At 52.6% G+C, this 21,303-nt stretch overlaps 1 protein-coding gene and 1 long non-coding RNA gene across 10 annotated transcripts; both read right to left on the reverse strand.

Annotated features, from left to right (window-relative positions):
• Nucleotides 1–117: 117 nt before the first annotated feature.
• TMEM231 (transmembrane protein 231) lies at nucleotides 118–15,783 on the reverse strand. Of its 9 annotated transcripts, none has more exons than XM_089320492.1 (7): nucleotides 15,521–15,768; nucleotides 15,258–15,427; nucleotides 5,071–5,298; nucleotides 4,742–4,885; nucleotides 3,270–3,351; nucleotides 2,131–2,236; nucleotides 118–1,782 (listed from the first exon to the last, which is right to left on the reverse strand). In XM_089320492.1, the coding sequence occupies exons 1-7, from the start codon at nucleotides 15,657–15,659 to the stop codon at nucleotides 1,602–1,604; spliced, it is 1,050 nt and encodes a 349-aa protein (XP_089176618.1). In that variant the 5' UTR covers nucleotides 15,660–15,768; the 3' UTR covers nucleotides 118–1,601. The 9 variants fall into 9 exon arrangements, with proteins under 9 accessions (XP_089176618.1, XP_051703261.1, XP_089176619.1 ...); XM_051847301.3 differs by having other exon boundaries at nucleotides 5,170–5,298; nucleotides 15,521–15,765; XM_089320493.1 differs by lacking the exon at nucleotides 2,131–2,236 and having other exon boundaries at nucleotides 118–1,667; nucleotides 15,521–15,772.
• A 2,429-nt stretch (nucleotides 15,784–18,212) lies between these two features.
• LOC149121019 (uncharacterized) lies at nucleotides 18,213–20,888 on the reverse strand. Its single transcript, XR_016225438.1, has 2 exons — nucleotides 20,524–20,888; nucleotides 18,213–18,570 (listed from the first exon to the last, which is right to left on the reverse strand). It is a non-coding gene; the product is annotated as an uncharacterized LOC149121019 (long non-coding RNA).
• Between the last annotated feature and the right edge of the window lie 415 nt (nucleotides 20,889–21,303).

Here is a 21,303-nt window from a genome sequence, read left to right on the forward strand (position 1 = left end):
GGGCAGAGCCTTGGCAAAGCAAGGCAGCTGTGAGTAACCGGGAGAAGCGCGCACAACCCCTGGGCTCCCCACCCTTCCCCCACCTCGCCTTTCCCCCCTAAAAGGCCACATGCAACCTTCCATTTGAAACATTTTAATTAGAAAGTTATAAAACATCAAGTCTTTTGTACACATTTTGCATTAGAATAACAAACACAAAGCAATGTATATACACATTTTTAGCCATCTCTCCACATCTTGTTACATTTTTGTAATTTAAACTGGAAAACATTTTCATTTGAATCTCAGGGGAAAAATTGTAGGCACATAAATAGCCCTAAATATTACAAGAAAAGAAAGAAGAACCAGTGATGGGGGCGTTTTTTCTGCTTGAATACTTCAAAAGAGCTTTGTTTCCAAATCTCTTGATTAGCCTGAAAAAAATAAGACGCTTTGGAAATAGGACCTGAAGCTCCAAGGTAAACCGAGGCACGTGGCATTTGTGGGTGGGCATGAATCGTGGATCACAGGGAGGCGTGTCCTTCCAGCGCCAATGACCGGCTCAGGACCGAGAAGCAGAGCCGCCGTCCTCTGGGGAGCTGAGCAGTCTCTGCTTGCACTACAGGCCATGAGAGCCAGGAGTCGCCTCTCCTGCTTTTCCCTCAGCCCTGCAGGTACCCTGGCTGCACTGGACTGCGGGGGTTGGCACCCTCCTCACTCCCTCACTGCTCCTGTGTCCTCCCCCAAGCTGCCCACTGGGATGGGCACCCTACTCTCTTGTCAAGGAACTGTGCTTCCCGCTAGCCCTCCAAATAAACCCTGCTGTTGCCAGGCAGCGGGAGCCAAGACCAACAAGAACTCCTCTGTCACCCAGGTCCTTTGCAGGAAGGGGGGGGGGCTGTCAGGGAGGAAGAGTGGCAAGTGTCCAGGCCCTTGGGTGAGGGCCAGGGAGAAAGAACCTGTTGTTACCATCCCAACCTCCCCCTCGCCTGCAGACGGGTCTGTGAATGGAACTCAGCCTGCCGCTGCGGGGCACAGACAGAGGGCAAAAGGCAGGGCCAAGAGCCAGGGGATAAAGGCTGCTCAGCTGAGCCCACGACAGACGGCTGTCTGTTAGACTGAGGGCAGGTGGATGGTCCTGGTGTCCTGGGGTCAGCCCCTCTCCGCCCCCGGGCCTGACCCCTCCTTTCTCCAGCTAGAGGCCTCTGTTCTGGCAATCAAAGCTCTGAATGGGAACTGTAGATGCCCAGGAGTGGAAAGTGCTAGTGATTTGCATTTGTCATGAGAGCTCCGACAAGAGTGAAAAACAGTGGTTTACAATGGAGGGAAGAAATGCTTAGTGTTTCTGAGTGCAAGAGAGGAAAAGTCTTTGCTGGACTACAGATGGGACTCTTTCCAAGTTGTCTGAACTGACTGCAGTTTCCCCCTGAAATGTAAGCATAAGGCAGAAGCAGAAAAGAAACAGAGAATGCTAGCCTCAGGGAAGCCTCTGAGCTCTGTACAAACCAGGTCCCTGACCTGTTCTGGAAGGAGCTGTTCTTTGTCCCTGGGGGGAACCACACACAAGCCCGCATGTATTCAGGGTCCTCTGCCGAGACGTGCCTGGCTATCGCGAGGCGGGCTTAGGACAGGTGCTCCTTGCGCGGATCTGCCCAGGGTGTTGCTGTCACGGGGATTGTGGTCACCACCTGATTTTGAAACACAAATACTTTGATTCTCTCAAACACCCAGAGGAAGACAAGCAGGATGCTGACATACTGGATCCAGGCAAACTTGATCATCTCCCAGAAGCCGGGCTGGTAGGTGGGGAGGGTTAAGGAGTAGCAAAGGACAAGCCGGGAGGAGGAGCTACACCAAGGTTTGGGTCTGGCAGGAAATAGCAAGAATGTTTCAAATGCCCTTAAGACAAAAGGGATCATAAATGCTCATTAAATCATCAATATGGATACTGACCTCAAAGAGTCTCAGCAAGAAATATCAACAGGAAATGAGTTTGTTTTCCTGTACCAAAGGCAGGCAGGCAGTCACTTGTGCGGGGCTGTGGCCATTTCCAGCCCAGGGCTTCCCACATGTGAGCCCAGGCGGGGACAGCGAAGGGGCTTTCCTTCCCTCTGCAGCCTGAGCCCTACAGGCCTCCAACAGAAAGGATATGAAATGACTTCCACAGGGTATCGGATGACAGCGTTAATCACGAAGGGAGCCTCCGCGGCCCTGCCCACCAGCCAGATGGGGTGGGGGTCACTCAGGACAGTGGTGACTGCAACAGAATCACTGATCTTTAATCCAGGACGGACCCCCTTGCCAAAAGGTGACAAGGGCTATAAACATCCCCCCCCCCCCCCCCCCGTACGTACCTGAAGGGATGACCCTGCACTTTTATAACGCGAATGAAAAATTCTAAAAGAAAGAGGACTTGTGTGGGCAGACACTCCCTTGTTATCTGCAAAAATACCTCTGTTAAAACCATGTCAAAAGCGCAGAAACCAGTCTGCATTCTTGTGCGGCTGCGGCATGGCTACCCGAGGGATGTCATGCTGCCACTCGGAACAGTGCAGCAGTGTGGGGGAAATACTGATATTTCATTGTTAAATAAATTAAGAGAAAAAAAAAAGCTAATGTGGATCCCAAAGCTAAATGTGGATCCCTTCCACACTGTAACAGTTAAATACTCAAATATATATTTTGTAAAAACCCATATATGGATCAAAAGTGAATGGGATAATGTAGTGTGTTTTGGTTCTGTCTTAATGCGTCCTGTGTTGTTGGAATGCTGCTGACTCTGTACGACCTAAACATAGTGAGAAACCCTGGAACCGAACTCCTTCCACCTGCGCATGACTGAGCGTGGTACCCACGACGTCTGGTTGCCAAGCAGCAGGTTAGAGTCCTCTGGAGACAACCTCAGGCCCGTGAGCAGCACTCTGGGGCTCTGCGGGCAGTGCCAGGGCCCCACCTGCCAGTCAGGACCGCAGGGGGCTGCTGGCACGCGCTGAGCTGCCAACACGCTCGGTTTCTTCTGAAAACAAGACCGCAATCGCCCCTCATCTCCCACAGGTGTGGTATGAGCAACACCTTAATTAACCTTTTTTTTTTTTTTTTTAAGGAAATCACCAAGCCAGTGATGGCATAAGCATAGCAATTAATCATTAACGGACCAGAGGGGTGGGGGGGGGGGTCTGAAGACACAAAAGGACCACTGTGGTCGCAGGGTTCCAAGCCTGTTCTCCCGCGACCCCCACCAGGCTGGAAGGCGCTGGAGCGGGGCTGAGGGCGGGCTCCCCCACACTCACCGTTCCTTTCCTGGTAGGCAGCGGCAATGCGGGTGAGGTCGTAGTCTCGGGCGAAAGGGCTGGTGCTGTTGATCACAGACACCTGGGGCACAGTGGGAGGCCGTGGGTGAGTCCTCTCCCTCTCCCCGCTCCCCACCTGCCCACCCAGCCGGGTCCCAGACACCACCGTCTCGCTCTCAATGGCCTATTCCAGTAGCAACAGCTTTTTCTTCAAAGATAAGTCAAGTCTGCTTACTCTCAGTCCTTCCTGTTGTGGGTCAGCATCCATCATTTAGGGGTTTAAAAGCTATGTGTAAAATTCCCCTTTCTGGTGGACTTTCATGCTCACGGCTAACATGCCCCTGTCAGGGAGGCCTGAGTTAGATGCCTGGCTCCAGCTTCTGACTTTGGCTCCCCGACAATGCAGACCCTGGGAGGCAGCAGTGACGCTTCGAGTACTCGGGTCCCTGCCACCCACGTGGGAGACCTGGACTGAGTTCCCAGCTCTCAGCTCTGACCCTGTGGCCATCGTGGGCATTTGGAGAGCTGTCAGCCTCTCAAGTACATTTTTTAAAGAAGAAAAGTAACATGTCGCTGGTTATTACAGACATAAACAAAGGCTGTTCCGGGCAAACTGGGTTTCTGGTCACCCTAGCTATAATCAGTGTGAATAAGGGGGCAAGACTGAAAAGCAGCAACTTAACCCGGACTTTGTATCTGAAGATTTATATACCAAATTATACCAAATAAAATTAGGAGTTGGAAAATCATTTCCTGCTTCAAAGGATTATATGCTTACTATTTGCTCTGTATCCACTTCCATCTCCACATTAAAAAGATAAAAGACAGCATTCAGAGAAGAGCAAAGAAAAAGGTAAAGCAGCTAGAAATGTGGTCCATTTAAAAAAGTTAAAGGAGTTTTTTTCCTCATTGGAATGGTACTGGTATTTCCAACTTTTATTTCTTTTTTTTCTTTCTTTTTTTTTTTTTACAGGCAGAGTGGACAGTGAGAGAGAGAGACAGAGAGAAAGGTCTTCCTTTTACCATTGGTTCACCCTCCAATGGCCGCCACGGCCAGCGCGCTGCAGCCTGAGCACTGCGCTGATCCGATGGCAGGAGCCAGGCACTTCTCCTGGTCTCCCATGCGGGTGCAGGGCCCAAGCACTTGGGCCATCCTCCACTGCACTCCCTGGCCACAGCAGAGAGCTGGCCTGGAAGAGGGGCAACCGGGACAGAATCCGGCGCCCCGACCGGGACTAGAACCCGGTGTGCCGGCGCCGCAAGGCGGAGGATTAGCCTAGTGAGCCGCGGCGCCGGCCCAACTTTCACTTCTAAGAACTGTATACACAGTAACATACATGAGGTTTGGCAGAAAATGCCTATTCCGGAGAAACTACACAGATTTCAAAGACTTTTTTGCACCACAATAAACTTCTCTTTGCATTCCACCCCCCACGGCCTTCCTGAAGTGCCTGCGCGGGAGCCCGCCTTACGTTGTACCGGACGTCAAGGCCGCCGGCGGGGAGCGGCTGCCTCTGCTGCAGCCTCAGGTCTCCGTTCACGTACAGCTGGGACCCGGGGACGGCGAACGAGGACTGCAGGAACGCCATGCTCTGCATCGCGAACGTCGCCATCCTCTGAAAGCGCGAGAAGCAGCGAGCAGGTCCGAGCGGCTCTGGGTTCCCAGAGTCACCCGTCCACGGCGACTCCCATACCCTCGGCCGGGCAGGAAGCACTCTGCCCCAGCCCCCGACTCCCTCACAGCACTGTAAACTAGTGACCCCAAGGGAAGAATTCTTAGCTGCCTCGGTCAAACCACCACCTTCATCCGGGAAAGAGCCTTCTGCTGTGCTAATCCTACAGGGCGCTGGTCCGTTGCAGGACGGGAGGGAGAGGTGGGCCTCCCTAAGCACCGACTCACGTGCAGCTGGTAGGAGAACGTCAGGATGAGCTGCACGCCGAGAACGTGCTCCGTGGGCTGCAGGGGAAGCTCCAGGCTGAAATGCAGCACGTCCATTTTCCCATCTTGGTTGCGGTCTTCTTCTCTAGTCTGGGAAAGCCACAGGGGGCCGCCCACTAAGTCTGGGAAGCAGCCACTTCACTGCTGCACAAACACAATGGCACAGGGTCCCGCTGAACCCAGGCGCCAGCTCCCTCCCCGCGACCAAGAAAGAAAAACAAACAGTCCCGGGGGAAGAGACACAGTGGACGTGGTCCTGAACTCCACTTGGGCTCTGCAGATGCTCGGGGCTGAACTGGATGGTCGCTTGCAGGGGCCAGAACAGCCGCCGGCAGCCGCACAGCCTGCGTCTCCTCTGATCGGCTCATTTTGTCTGGTTTGGTTTCGTTACTTGAGTTTTCCTTTTTCATAAATATGCCTGAGTTAGTATCGAAAGTTTAAGTAGCACCTCAAAACTGCTACTTCTCCAGAAGCCAATTTTCTAAAGCAGGAAAAAAAAAAAAAACCAACCAACCACCACCCCAATCCTAACTGGGATGTGTTCTCCAAGCCAATGGCAGATCACCAGGCATCCCGCCATTCATGTTAGACTTTCTTTTTTTTCTTTAAAGATTTATTTATTTATTTATTTGAAAGTCAGAGTTACACAGAGAGAAGGAGAGGCAGACAGAGAGGTCTTCCATTTTCCATTCGCTGGTTCACTCCCAGTTGCCCACAACGGCTGGAGATGCGCCAATCAGGAACCAGGAGCCAGGAACTTCCTCTGGGTCTCCCCCATGAGTGCAGGGGCCCAAGGACTTAGGATATCTTCTATTGCTATCCCAGGCTATAGCAGAGAGCTGGATTGGAAGTGGAGCAGCCAAGATTCAAACTGGTGCCCATATGGGATGCCAGCGTTTCAGGCCAGGGCTTTAACTTGCTGTGCCACAGTGCCAGCCCCTCATGGTAGAATTTCAAGCTGGGTGCATCCTCCAGTGCCAATCAACAAAATGAAAATAGAAGCTACGTACAATCAGCAGGACATTAATACCACAGATTCTCTACATCTCAGACATGCAGGTGAGAAAAACAGACGTCGGTGTGGGGGCTTCAGTTTGGAGCTCACAGTTCACATGGACGCAGGGGATGGAAACTGTTCTTCAGCCCCTCTTCCGGCTTTGCCCGATGGAGATCCCGATACGCCGGGTACCGAGATGTGATCATGGCCAGCATCATTCGTCGGCACAGCTTGGAGCTGGTGGCCACGGTGTTCCTTTGTCCCTGCAGGTTCCCAGAGGATTCTCCCAGGCCACCCGGCACTCCCACCTGAGGCCTCTGTCCCGTCTCACGCTGCTTTCCAGCACTGCCATTCCGAGAGGAAGAGATTCTTGTTCTTCAGGCTAATAAGGCCATTGGAGATGAGGATGTCGTCACTAGTTTCCAGAACTTGTCAGTCATCCCCTTCCTGCTGGCCAATACGGTGCTCGTCCTGGGCCCTGTGACAGAGAGACCACTCCTCCTTCCTCTGTTGGGTACTACTCACTCGTGCTGTTCCGTCAGCTTCACAGGTGCACGGGTGATTGACAGCAGGATGGACAAGAGGCCGCCTTGTCTTGCCGCGACTTTTCTTTAGCTGGTATTGGGAAGATTCAGCAGGCAACGTGGGGTTAACTCTCCATAATGGACCCATGCCCCTGGAGCTATCAGTTGGACTGGAAGACAGGAGATCAAGTTTCTCAACTCCCAGGAGAGGCGAGTTGGCAGGAGAAAAAATGCCAGAAGAATCCAGATTCCGGCCAGTGCCGCGGCTCACTAGGCTAATCCTCTGCCTATGGCGCTGGCACACTGGGTTCTAGTCCTGGTCGGGGCGCTGGATTCTGTCCTGGTTGCCCCTCTTCCAGGCCAGCTCTCTGCTGTGGCCAGGGAGTGCAGTGGAGGATGGCCCAAGTGCTTGGGCCCTGTACCCCATGGGAGACCAGGATAAGCACCTGGCTCCTGGCTTCGGATCAGCGCGCTGCACCGGCCGCGGTGGCCATTGGAGGGTAAATCAATGGCAGAAGGAAGACCTTTCTCTCTGTCTCTGTCTCTCTCACTGTCCACTCTGCCTGTCAAAAAAAAAAAAAAAAAAAAAAAAAAAAAAAAAAAAAAAAAGAATCCAGATTCCAAGATAGTGTGGTGAGAAAGGAACTTGCTTCATTTGACCTTTACAATATGTATCACGCCTAAGGGAGGGGGAGCGGGCATTATCCCCGCTGTGCAGAGGAGACAATCAAGGCTCAGGGAAGCTGCAGGATGTATCAAGAGGTACACTTAGTAATACTAAAGGTGGGGTTTGAGATCAGGTCTTTGACATCACATCTAGCCCTCCTTCCCTGGATTAACGTGTCTAGACTTAAAAAAAAAAAGAGACAGAGTGTATTGGGATCTCCGATTGGAGATCTCCCATTTCATCCCAGATGGGGTGAAATCAACTATTTAATTCCAACTCAAAGGGAGCTTAACATACATGCCACAGCCATAAAGGCAGGCACTCAGAGAGCTACAGATTCTGTGTCAGAATCTAAAATCCAATGGGTGCGTTTTGCTAAGAGGAGTCACAAACCACACCAGCGTTTTTATTTGGGGAGGGACATGTACGATTTGGAACAGTTTTTAGGCCCACTGCGCCATGCCCCAGCAGAGCTGTAGGTACGAGCGTGCCTCGTGCTGCTCACAGGCTGAGGCTGAGAGACTGGGATCTGGGTGTGCTGACTCCTGAATCAGTGCTCCCTCTCTGACAGCTCACAAGAACTCTGGTTTCAGAGACTGCTGCTGGCTAAAGGAGCACAAGCATTTACATACGCGGGATGAAACCAGTGCTAATGTTCCAGAAAGAAAAACGCGCATCAGTCTACCTGTGTCAATCAGCAAGCAGAAATGAACACAGTTCCTCTAACAGGGAGTTAGGGACAGGAGTTTGGTGTACTGTTAAGACAGCTCTTGTGGGGAGGGTGCTGTGGTACACGGGGCTGGGCTGACACTCCGGATGCCAGCATAATGCAGGGCCAGTTGGAGTTCTGGCAACTCCACTTCTGATCCAGCTTCCTGCTAGTAAATCCTATTGTCGCTCAAGTACTTGGGCCCCTGCCATCCACGTAGGAGACCCGGATGGAGTTCCGGGCTTGTGGCTTTGGCCTGGTGCAGCCCTGGCTGTTGCGGGCATGTGGGAAGCAAACAGAGAAGATACCTCTACCTCACTGTCTTTCTGCCTTTCAAATAAGATGTACAAATAAAAAAAAAAATTAAAAATACACAGGGAGGGGCCAGTGCTGTGGTACAGTGGGTTAATGCCCTGGCCTGAAGTGCCAGCATGCCACATGGGCACCGGTTTGAGATCTGCTGCTCTACTTCTGATCCAGCTCTCTGCTATGGCCTGGAAAAGCAGTAGAAGACAGACCAAGCCCTTGGGCCCCTGCACCCATGTGGAGACCTGGAGGAAGCTCCTGGCTCCTGGTTTCGGATCGGCTCAGCTCCGGCCGTTGTCACCATCTGTGGAGTGAACCGGCAGATGGAAGACCTCTCTCTCTCTCGGCCGGCGCCGTGGCTCAAAAGGCTAATCTTCTGCCTGTGGCACCGGCATCCCGGGTTCTAGTCCCAGTCGGGGCGCCAGATTCTGTCCCAGTTGCCCCTCTTCCAGGCCAGCTCTCTGCTGTGGCCCGGGAGTGCAGTGGAGGATGGTCCAAGTGCTTGGGCCCTGCACCCCATGGGAGACCAGGAAAAGCACCTGGCTCCTGGCTTCAGATCAGCGCGGTGCGCCGGCCACAATGCGCCGGCCGCGGCAGCCATTGGAGGGTGAACCAACGGCAAAAGGAGGACCTTCTTCTCTGTCTCTCTCTCACTGTCCACTCTGCCTGTCAAAAAAAACCTCTCTCTCCCTCTCTGCCTCTCCTCTCTCTGTGTAACTCTGAATTTCAAATAAATCTTTAAAAAATATATACAGGGAAAAATAGAAACATAAATATTAGAGGACTAAAGAGGCCAAAAGGGAATATGGGTTATATATAGAAATGACAACCCCAGGGAGCAGCTCCCAAGGCAAGAGCCTGGAGTTATCAGATCCCAGAGGCTTGACGCAGCAGCCTCGGGGAGCTGGGACTTGGACCTCAAGAAGGGAGTGCTGCCAGCTGGTGCCGGTGCCTTCAGAGCCAGGGGGAGAACGCGGGGAGGGGACCTGTAAGGTGGCAGGAGAGAGTAGTGTCTTAGTCCTGCCTCTGTTTGCTCGCTGTCCCTGTCTGCGTCACCCCAGCAACTGTTCACCCTGGCTGTGGTTTTCCCACTCCTAGCACAAGGCTCATTGTGCCTCCTACTGGCAGAGCGGGAAAGGGCCACTTGGCTGCAGGAGATGCCGCGAACTGCACAATGCGATTGGCGAGTGGGCGTGTGCCATGCCTGCATCCCATGCCGGGAGTTCCAGGTTCCTGGCTTTGGTCTGGTCCAGCTCTGGCTGTTTCAGATACTGGGGGCATGAATCAGCGATGGAAGATTTCTCTGTCTCTGTGTCTTTCAAATAAAACAAAAATAAATAATTTTTTTTTAAAAAAAGCTCAGATGTTTCTAGTCAAATCAGTCTTGACTTGTTACATCTTGACCCATCCAGGATTTTGCAGTATCTGATGGTTTGTTGGAATTTTGTGTGGTATCTATTCATTCCTGGTTTATGAAAAGCTAGTTTCCTAGTTTACTCCAATGTCCACTTCACAATATATGATGATACTTCCAAATGTCCGTGGAAAAATGGAATTAAGGGGCTGGGGCAGTGGGTTAATCAGCCTCCTGTGACATCGGCATCCCATATGAGCACTAGTTTGAGTCCTGGCTGTTCCACTTCAGATCCAGCTCCCTGCTAATGTGCCTGGGAACACAGTGGAGACGGCCCAAGCACTTGGGTCCCTGCACCCATGTGGGAGACCAGGAAGAAGCTCTTGACTCCTGGCTTCAGAGTGGCCCAACGCAGGCTGCTGCAGCCATCCAAGGAGTGAACCAGCAGTTGGAAGATCTCTCTTCTCCTCTCTCTGTAACTCTGCCTTTCAAATAAATACAACCAACAAATAATCAAAAAGAAAAATGCAGTTAAGAGATAAATCTATTGGGGCACAAAAAAACTGCACAAGCCCCGCATGGTTGTTTTCGCCATGTGCACTCTCTGAATTTTTTAGACTCCGCCCTCATACTTGTTACCCCTTGGTGTTTTTGGTCCCCTTTTAGACTGGAGATTCTCCTGGTATCAGTCTTTGAGTCTCCAGCAAAGCAGGGACACTGCTTCGTGGTTCCTAGAGTCATCAAATCCTTGCTACCTGGTTTTCAAGGAATCTGACACCTCAATTACAAAATGCACCATTCTTCTTCTTCTTCTTTTTTTAAAGAGTTAGTGAGAGAGAGAGAGAGAGACAGAGAGAAAGGTCTTCCTTCTGTTGGTTCACCCCCCAAATGGCTGGCACGGCCGGAGCTTCGCCGATCCAAAGCCAGGAGCCAGGTGCTTCTGGTCTCCCATGCGGGTGCAGGGCCCAAGCACTTGGGCCATCCTCCACTGCCTTCCCGGGCCACAGCAGAGAGCTGGACTGGAAGAGGAGCACCTGGGACCGGAACCTGGCACCCATATGGGATGCTGGCACCACAGGCGGAGGATTAACCAAGTGAGCCACGGCGCCGGCCCCAAAATGAGCCATTATTCTGTCTGCCAGTAAGAAAGGAAGAACACTTCCAATTAAACTATGACCCCGCACTTTCCAATCACTTCGAGTAGTTTACACCTGATGAGATGGATGCTGGATTTACACATATTTATACCACATACCACAGTCACCATGACTCAGTCAATGACCTCCATACTTTTCCACACATTCTGTCCTGTCACTGAATATGCTGATGACATGACATTTCACATTTATTTACTTTCATTTTATTTGAAAGGCAGAGAGACAGAGAGGTAGTGACAGAGATCTCTGGCCTGCTTGTCCACTCCTTAAATGCCTGCAACAGCCAGGGCTGGACCAGGCCAAAACCGGGAGCCCAGGACTCACTCCAGGTCTCCCATGTGGGTGGCAGGACCCAACCGCGTGAGCCCTCAGTGCTGCCTCCCAGGGGGCATGTTAGGCGCACGCTGGTGCTGGAAGCGGAGCCAGGACTCGAATCCAGGCACAAGCATATGGGATGCAGGCCTCTTAACCCCAGGGCACCACGCGTCCACCGGGTGATCCCACTGAAAAAGCAATTCACAAAGTGAACTACAACGCATTGTTCTGGGCAGTGCAGCAGGCTCCCCGGTCATTTGGACCCGGTGCATTGTAAAACGCTGCTTGGGAGAGGCTGGGATACCCTTTGCTGCTGCCCTGGGGCTTTCTTTCCAGCAGCTCCTGCATCTCCTGCAAGCTGTGAAGCTGCCCAGTGGCTGTGTGCAGCGGGAGGCAACGAGGACTCTGCAGAGCCTGCGTCCTGGCCAGCAGCAGGCGTCAGACACCGCGGGCAGGAAGACGCCGTGGTTTCGGAGGCACAGACACGCGGCAACCCCTCTTACCCCCAGCATCCTCTCTGAGCCCGCAGCACTTAACTTCTCTGGGCCCCCACACGGACCCGTCAGACCCATTAAGGGGAAAGGTCACCTGCTTTGTTCTTCTCACCCTCAACACGGCAACAAACAACAGCTGGACTTTGAAGGCACCAAAGGCAAGGTGTGGGGTGAGTGCTGCAGCTTTCCTTTTATTTGAAAGGCAGAGAGACAGAGAGGTAGTGACAGAGATCTCTGACCGGCTTGTCCACTCCTTAAGTGCCTGCTTGGGACACCCACTTCCCCAACTGCAGAGCCAGCGACTTGGAGCCCTGGCTGCTCCAGGACCCAGCTCCCTGCTAACGCATCCTGGGAGGCAGCAGGTGGTGGCTCACACGTTTGGAACCCTGAGACACGGAACTCTGGCTCCTGGCTTCCGTCTGGTGCAGCCCTGGCTGCTGCAGGCACCTGGAGAGTGAATCGGTGGGTGAAAAACTCTCCCCTCGCTCCCCAGGTCATTTTGCCTTTCAAACAGATGAAAATAAACACTTTAAAAGGTATCTTATAGGCCAGCGCCGCGGCTCACTAGGCTAATCCTCTGCCTTGCGGCGCCGGCACACCGGGTTCTAGTCCCGGTCCGGGGGCCAGATTCTGTCCCGGTTGCCCCTCTTCCAGGCCAGCTCTCTGCTGTGGCCCGGGAGTGTAGTGGAGGATGGCCCAAGTGCTTGGGCCCTGCACCCCATGGGAGACCATGAGAAGCACCTGGCTCCTGCCATTGGATCAGCGCGGTGCGCCGGCCGCAGCACGCCAGCCGTGGCGGCCATTGGAGGGTGAACCAACGGCAAAAAAAAAAAAGAAGACCTTTCTCTCTGTCTCTCTCTCTCACTATCCACTCTGCCTGTCAAAAAAAAAAAAAAAAGGTATCTTATATCTTATAAAATAATATTAATCAAAGAGACTTTAGAGATGCTGTCCAAGGTGAGCTGACCAAAGCAGAACCCAGGCTGTTTGTGACTTCCGAGGCATTTTCCCAAATTAGCAGTCACCAAGATGCCTCCCCGCACTTGGTCCAACCTTGACTGAGGACCGCTGTTTCTGTAGCTTCCTAGACAGTTTCGCAGACAGCTTGAAGCCAGTCGGGCTTTATGTTCAGAGTCAGAAAATAAAAGTATTTTGCTGTAACAAAGGTTGAGAGTCTAGGGGCCAGTGCTGCGGCATAGCAGGTAAAGCTACCGTCTGCAGGGTCGGCATCCCAGGTGCTGGTTCGAGTCCCAGTTGCTCCACTTCCAATCCAGCTCTCTGCGGTGGCCTGGGAAAGCAGTAGAAGATGGCCCAAGTCCTTGGGCCCCTGCACCTGTGTGGCAGACCTGGCAGAAGCTCCTGGCTCCTGGCTTTGGACTGGTGCAGCTCTCACTGTCGTGCCCAATTGAGGAAGGAACCAGCGATGGAAGACCTCTCTCTCTCTCTGCCTTTCCTTTTCTCTCTGTGTAACTCTGACTTTCAAATAAATAAATAAATCTAAAAAAAAAAAAAAAAAAAAAAAGAATTAAGAACCAGGGCTAGCATTGTGGCGCACTGGCTGTAGGGGGTAGGGGAAGAAAATATTCCATTTGGTGGTACACTCCCCAAATGGCACGATGGCCAGGGCTCGGACATGCTGAAGCCAGGAACATTCCAGGTCTCCCACATGGATACAGGGCCGCAAGCACCAGGCCATCCTCCACTGCTTTCCCAGGCACATTAGCAGGGAGCTGGATCGGAAGTGGGGCAGCCAGGATTCGAACCAGTGACCATATGGAATGCCAGGGCTTTAACCTGCTGTACCACAGTGCCAGCCCCAAAATCACCCAGTATGAAAGTGATCTCATGGTGTGGATACCATAAACATTAAGAGTTAGTTTTGGGGCCTGCGCCATGGCTCACTAGGCTAATCCTCCGCCTAGCGGCGCCGGCACACCGGGTTCTAGTCCCAGTTGGGGCGCCGGATTCTGTCCCGGTTGCCCCTCTTCCAGGCCAGCTCTCTGCTGTGGCCAGGGAGTGCAGTGGAGGATGGCCCAAGTGCTTGGGCCCTGCACCCCATGGGAGACCAGGAGAAGCACCTGGCTCCTGGCTCCTGCCATCGGATCAGTGCGGTGCGCCGGCTGCAGCGTGCCAGCCGCGGCGGCCATTGGAGGGTGAACCAACAGCAAAGGAAGACCTTTCTCTCTGTCTCTCTCTCTCACTGTCCACTCTGCCTGTCAAAAAAAAAAAAAAAAAAAAAAAAAAAGAGTTAGTTTTGGCTTCTCATTAAAATTGGAACTGCACGCCAGATGCAAGGGGGGACCAGGGCAGTGCACTGAAGGGAGTGGTTGGTTTCTGGTTGCAGAGCTAAGAGGCCAACAGCAGCTGTGTTGCACGAACCCGTAAGAACAATGAATGAATGAAACTTAATGGTTTATCCTTGTCTTCACAATTATCTCAAGCCTGCATGGTATTTCTTAGACTCAAATGACCAGAAGCACATGATAGAGAGGAATATAAACATGTGGAGAAAAAACCTGGGGCTAGTGCTGTGGCACAGTGGGTTTGACCTCTGCCTGCAGCGCCAGCATCCCCTATGGGCACCAGTTCAAATCTTGGCGGCTCCACTTCCAATCCTGCTCCCTGCCACTGGTCCTGGGAAAGCAGCAGAAGATGGCCCAAATACCTGGGCCCCTGACACTGACGTGGGAAACTGGGTACTCTCCTAATTAAAATAAGTCAATAGGGGCTGGCACTGTGGCGCAGCGGGTTAACGCCCTGGCCTGAAGCACCGGTATCCCTTATGGGTGCAGGTTTGAGACCCGGCTGCTCCACTTCCTATCCAGCTTTCTGCGGTGGCCTGGGAAAGCAGTAGAAGATGGTCCAAGTGCTTGGGCCCCTGCACCCACTTGGGAGACCTGGAAGAACCTCCTGGCTCCTGGCTTTGGATCGGTGCAGCTCTGGCCGTTGCGGCCAACTGGGGAGTGAACCATCAGGAAGACCTCTCTCTCTCTCGCTTTGCCTCTCCTTTCTCTGTGCAACTCTCATTTTCAAATACATAATAAATCTTAAAAAAAAAAGCCAATAAATTTCAGAAGTAACCAGAGAAAAATTATCTGTAACAAACTTTCTAGTTATTCATACGACCTATCATCTTTTTGCTGGGAACATTTTTTACACGAGTTTGTCTTGTAGGCCACTCACCTCAAGGACGTGGAAGAAGGAAAACTAGAAGTTTCGGCCCTTTTAAAGAAAAAGTCTCAATTTTACCCCGGACAGGTGCACGCTGGAGCAGCCTCTGAGATCACGTGGGGCAGGCTCCCTCCGCCGGGGCCCTGCCGGGGAACAGGTGCGGGGCGCCCGGTCTCCGAGGGTCAGTCCTGCCCGGAGACGCCCGCCCCCGACCCCCAGCTTCCGCCGCGCCGCGTGAACGCGGCGACACCGCGGGACCCCGAGCGCGCACCGTGCCCGGCCCGGGTCAGCACGCAGCGCTGCCCGGGTACCTGGGCGTCTGGGGGAAGCGGAATTCCAGGCGGGAGCCACGCACCGAGACGAGCGGGACGCGCAGGCGATCCCCCTGCAGCCGGTTGAAGGCGGGGAAGGTGCTCCAGGCCAGGAAGCCGTCGCGCTCCGGTCCCAGCAGGGCCACGAGCAGTACCTGGTGTTGGAAGCGCACGGTCGGCTGCTCCTCGTAGCTGCTTCGCTTCAGCCAAAACCCTGAGAGAAGAAGGGCGTGGGGGGGAGAGGGGGACAGGTCAGGCAGGCCGTCCCGAGCGGAGGCGGGGGCGCGCACCGGCCTAGCAAGCTCACCGTGGCTCCGGAAGGCCACCAGCAGCGGCGGGATGTAGGTGAGCGCGGCGGCCAGGAGCAGGAACAGCGCGGCCTTGGAGCAGAGCCCCGCGCGGTAGCCGCGCTCGGCCGGGTGGGAGTAGAGCTGGTACAGCGCCATGGACGGCGCACGCCAAGACCCCTACGCAAACCGAGAAGGGACGACCAAGTTTGGCTGTTCCCGGCTGCCATCGTCGTGGTCTCCACGGCAACCGGCGGCGCCGGGAGGAGGACCAATAGTAGCGGCGCGGGCCTCTAGAAGGGGCGGAGCTACCTGGAGAGGGGCGTGGTCAGCCAGTGGACGGGCCACCGAGAGGGGGGCGTTGCGTGTTTTGCTTCGGGACGGCTGAGGACGGCTGAGTGGTCCACGCTGATGCCCGCAGGTCGCACACGCGTGGCCTCGCTCCTCGACCTGGTCCTGGACGAAGGCCAAGGCCGGGTTGCTCCGCCTCTGTGTTCTGTGGCTCCGGAAGCAGGACAGCGCACAGGACCCAAACCCTCGGCTCTGGGGCAGGCAGGGTCATTACTACGTACATTGTTACCTGTATTGGGTGCAGGTTCGGCTGCCGGTTTCAGAGGGAGCTACTAAACAAGATACATTTCTTTTTAAAAATATTTATTTGAAAGAGTGACAGAGGGAGGCAGAGATCTTTCAACTGCTGGTTCGCTCCCCCAAATGGCCCGAGGAGCCAGGAACTCCCTCTGGGTTTCCCACTTAAGGGCAGGGGCCTGAATATCTGGGCCATCATCATCTGCCTCCCAGGATGCCCGAGCAGGAAGCTGGAGTGGAAGCCGACCAGCTGGGACTTGGCACTCCCCTCTGACGTGTTGTGCAGTGGGTTAAGCCTTTTTTTTTTTTTTTTTTTTAAGGTTTAATAATTTATTTGAAAGAGTTACAGGGAGAAGGGGAGAGAGATCGTCCATCCGCTGGTTCACTCCCCAAATGGCCGCAGCAGCCAGGACTGGGCCAGGCCAAAAACAGGAGCCAGGAGCTTCAACTGGGTCTCCCACTGGGGTGCAGGGGCCCAAGCACTTGGCCCCTCCTCTGCTGCTCTCCCAGGTGGAAAGTGGATTGGAAGTGGAGCAGCCAGGACTCAGTTGGCACCCACAAGGGATGCTGGCCCTGCAGATGGGCTTAACCCGCTGCACCACAGTGCTGCCTCAGTGGGTTAAGTCGTACTTCCCAAAGATAACATTGGTTTATTGCTAATTGATTGCCCACCGCCTTCTCTGCCAAGCCAGTATTTTGAACAGGGTGGAAGGATTTTTAAAACCTATGATCCAAAAGAAAGGAAAAGAAAAAAAAAAGTAAGCAAACAACAACAAAAAAGAAAAATAAATAATAAAACCAATGGTCCACAGCCAAGTTCTCCATCCAAAGGCCCTGAAGACTCCAGTTGCAGGATCAGGAGTCAGTGTGGGGGCCGGTGCTGTGGTGTAGTGGGTAAAGCCACCGCCTGCAGGGCCAGCACCCCATATGGGTGCCAGTTCGATTTCTGACTGCTCTGCTTCGGTTCCAGCTCTCTGCTATGGCCTGGGAAGGCACTGGAGGATGGCCCAGGCCCTTGGGCCCCTGCACCCACATAGGAGACCCGGAGGAGGCTCCTGGCTTCACACTGAGGCAGCTCTAGCTGTTGTAGCCATCTGGGGAGTGGACCTGTGGATGGAGGACCTCTCTCTCTTTCTGCTTCTACCTTTCTGTAACTCTGCCTTTCAAATAAATAAAATAAATCTTAAAAAAAAATCAGTGTGAAGGTTTGTGCTTAGCAGCAGTAGTTGATGCCCTATTTTGAAAGCAGCCTAGAAGTGGCTTTCCCAGAAAGAGAACAGCTTAGAGGCTGCCAGCAGAGGCCAACAGAAAGGGGTCGAGCCCTGCCCAGTGAGGACAACCATTCCAGGGTCCTCACTGCAGTCCAAGCTGATAATTAATGTCATGAGTCATAATAATGATAGACCAACCCTCTCCTCACCATTGCTTGAAAGCTTTAGTGGGAAAGGGGTGCTCATATAGTTCTTTTTTTTTTTTTTTAAGGTTTTTTTATTTATTTATCTGACAGAGTTACAGACCATGAGAGAGAGAGACGGAGAGAAAGGTCTTCCCTCTGTTGGTTCACTCCCCAAATGGCCGCTATGGCCGGCGCTGCGCCAATCTGAAGGCAGGAGCCAGGTGCTTCTCCTGGTCTCCCATGCGGGCGCAGGGCCCAAGCACTTGGGCCATCCTCCACTGCCCTCCTGGGCCACAGCAGAGAGCTGGACTGGAAGAGGGGCACCCGGGACCAGAATCTGGCGCCCATATGGGATGCCGGCGCCGCAGGCAGAGAATTAACCAAGTGAGCCATGGCGCCGGCCCCTGCTCATATAGTTCTTAGATGCAGCACCTCTTAGATCTGTGGCATGGTTCTTCCGTATCTGTGCGTTAAGTGGACAACTTGCACCTACTTAAATAAGCACTCAATGGAGGTCTTGTGGAACAGATGGGCCTACAGACTTCTGAGGGTAAGAAGGACGCCTGTGCTTCCAGGGTTTCTTCTTCCGACAGAAGGAACACACACCGCGGTAAGTCACTGCTGAGACAGGAGGAGAGCACACTGTATGAAATGCTTGAGTCTCCCACGAGATGTCACAAAGCTTGCAAAAGTAAATATAGCAGTGGACAATAATGCAGCATCCTGGCTTCCATGATTTAAAGCAGCTAGTGTTTGTGACTTTATTTCAATTCTTTGAGACAGAATATTACATTTTAAAATGCCATTTGTGTGTTTCATGCCATTTTCACACAGTTAAGGCTGAGAACTGACTTTGCAGTTTCCATCTCCATACTGTTCTTCATGTTTCATACAGTTTACCTCCAAGAACAGTCATTCTCTTCAAGCTGCATGTCTTGATCACGTTCCTCTCCTTTACAGGAGCTTCTACTCCGGGTCTCCGGAGTCAGCTTTGGAGTCCTCAGCACTGGCTTCCAGGCGTTCCAACACTTCTTTCACCTTTCATCTCTCTGCAGCTCCTCTTCCACTGGTGGCCTTTGTTTGTGTCTGGAAAGAAAAATGTACCCGTTCCTCTGCATCCTCAGATCCACAGCCCCTGCGAAGTCCTTCTCCCTACGCCTCACCTGGCTTTGTGTTGGCCCCATCCCTCGCCCTGGCCGTACCTCGGGTATCCGTGCGTGCGCATCTCTCCAGCATTTTAACAACTCATCCTGCACGTCCTATAGGTTGTTAACGTGGAATTGCACGGATTCATTATCCTTCTCCTCCTGACCCCTCCTCAACTAACCACCCCCTCAAGGACAGATCCAGTGTCCTTGGAGCATTCTGTGGGCTCATTACAATGAGCCGAGAAGGTGATGGATGCCTCTCATCAAGGCAGCTCAGAGAAGCCATTTCAAAAAATGAACAGGGGCTGGCGCCGCGGCTCAGTAGGCTAATCCTCTGCCTTGCGGCGCCGGCACACCGGGTTCTAGTCCCAGTTGGTCGGGGCGCCGGATTCTGTCCTGGCTGCCCCTCTTCCAGGCCAGCTCTCTGCTGTGGACCGGGAGTGCAGTGGAGGATGGCCCAAGTACTTGGGCCCTGCACCCGCATGGGAGACCAGGAAAAGCACCTGGATCCTGGCTCCTGGCTTTGGATCAGTGCGGTGCGCCAGCCGCGGCGGCCATTGGAGGGTGAACCAACGGCAAAGAAAGACCTTTCTCTCTGTCTCTCTCACTGTCCACTCTGCCTGTCAAAAAATAAAAATAAATAAATAAATAAATAAATAAACAAACAGGAAAAACACAGCAGGAAAGTAGTAAGCATGGAAGACAGAAAGACAATGCAGGTCATCACTGGGACCATCGGGGACATGCCTATTAGCTGATGAGCAGCGACCTTGCCCCTAAAAGGGTACTAGGCACCTCCACAGGGGACATGATAAACACATCTCTGGGACTGTGGCACAAATCCAACTAGGTAAAGGCAAACAGAGGTCTTGAGTCCAACTTCTAACTCCTCCACTGATTTACTGACTTCAGTGTTCAATTTTTTATCTGCAAAATAGCTACTTTCATTCATGTAGCTAATTTCATCCAGTTCAGTAGCTTTAGATACTTCTTTCCTAGGGCCATTCACCCATTCTTCAGCTTCACTTGGATGTGTCTCTTGGGTTTCTCATATTTAATACATCTAAAACCAAACTTTTGGGGCTGGCATTGTGACATAGTGGGAAAAGCCACCGCCTGTGATGCTGGCATCCGTAGGGGTTTGGTTTGATTCCTGACTGCTCCAGTTCTGATCCAGGTCCCTGCTAATGGCCTGGGAAAAGAAGCCAAAGATGGCCCAAATTTTTGGGCCCCTGCCACCTATGTGGGAGACTGGAAGAAGCTCCTGGCTCCTGGCTTCTGATCAGCGCAGCTCTGGTGGTTGCAGCCATCTGGAAGACCTCTCTCTGTCTCTCTCTGTCTCTGTCTCTCTGTCTCTCTCTGCCTCTGTAACTCTGCCTTTCAAATAAATAAATTAATCTTTAAAAAAAAAAAGAAATAAAACCAAACTCTTGATTCTAATCCTGCATGCTAGCTCCACCCTATTTCGGTAAATGGCCATTCCATCCTTGAAAAAACCTTGACTTTAACTTGTCCCTCACATCTCACAACCAATCTGTCAGAAAATTTGTCAGCTCTACCTTCAACATATATCCAGAGCACAAGTGCTTCCCAGCATGTCCCCAGATACCATCTTGGTTTAATCCAACATGATCTTTCACCTGGATTTTCACAATAGCCTCTTAACTATTTCCCTGCTTCCACCTTTACGCCCCCATAGTCCACTGTTAACACAGAAGCTAGCCTGGTCATTGAAAAAGGGAGATTGTATTATGCCTGTACTTAAAATCCTCCACTGCTCATCTAAATGTATATAAAATCCAAAGTTCTTTGCAAGAAATTCAAAGTTCAACAGTTTTGTTCTAGATGACTTTGATCCCATCTCCTAATACAATCCTCATTGTTTACTTACTTTCAGTGGCAGGGTTTTTAGGGGCCCACATAGCCCTCCATTGCTTTCCCAGGTACATTAGCAGGGAGATGGATTAGAAGTGTAGCAGCTGGGACTCGAACCGGCAACCATATGGGATGCCGGCACAGCAGGCCAGGGCTTTAACTCCTGTGTCACAGAGCCTGCCTTGCGGCAGGGTTTTTAGTCAGCACTCTATCCCACCATCACCGTCTAGTCATCTACTTCATTTTGTTCTTCTAACCAGCACTTATTAGCATATCACATATTTATTTTTGGCCTTGTCTCATGGGAATGCAGCCTCCATGGGAGCAGTGGTGTTGTCTGTTCACCGCTCTGTCCCTTGCGCCGGGGGCAGTGAGTGTGCTTGTGTACCACAACACCAGTTTCTTTCTTTCTTTTCTTTTCTTTTTTTTTTTTTTTTTTTTTTTTTTTTTTTTTTTTTTTTTTTTTTTTGACAGGCAGAGTGGATAGAGAGAGAGACAGAAAGAAAAGAAAGAAAGGTCTTCCTTTGCCGTTGGTTCACCCTCCAATGGCCGCCGCGGCCGGCGTGCTGCGACCGGCGCACCGCGCTGATCTGATGGCAGGAGCCAGGTGCTTCTCCTGGTCTCCCATGGGGTGCAGGGCCCAAGCACTTGGGCCATCCTCCACTGCACTCCCTGGCCACAGCAGAGAGCTGGCCTGGAAGAGGGGCAACCGGGACAGAATCTGGCGCCCCGACTGGGACTAGAACCCGGTGTGCCAGCACCGCTAGGTGGAGGATTAGCCTATTGAGCTGCAGCG

This window comes from Oryctolagus cuniculus, chromosome 18 (assembly GCF_051225735.1).
Source record: "Oryctolagus cuniculus isolate XC-2025 breed Fujian yellow rabbit chromosome 18, ASM5122573v1, whole genome shotgun sequence".
Taxonomy (NCBI): Eukaryota; Metazoa; Chordata; class Mammalia; order Lagomorpha; family Leporidae; genus Oryctolagus; species Oryctolagus cuniculus.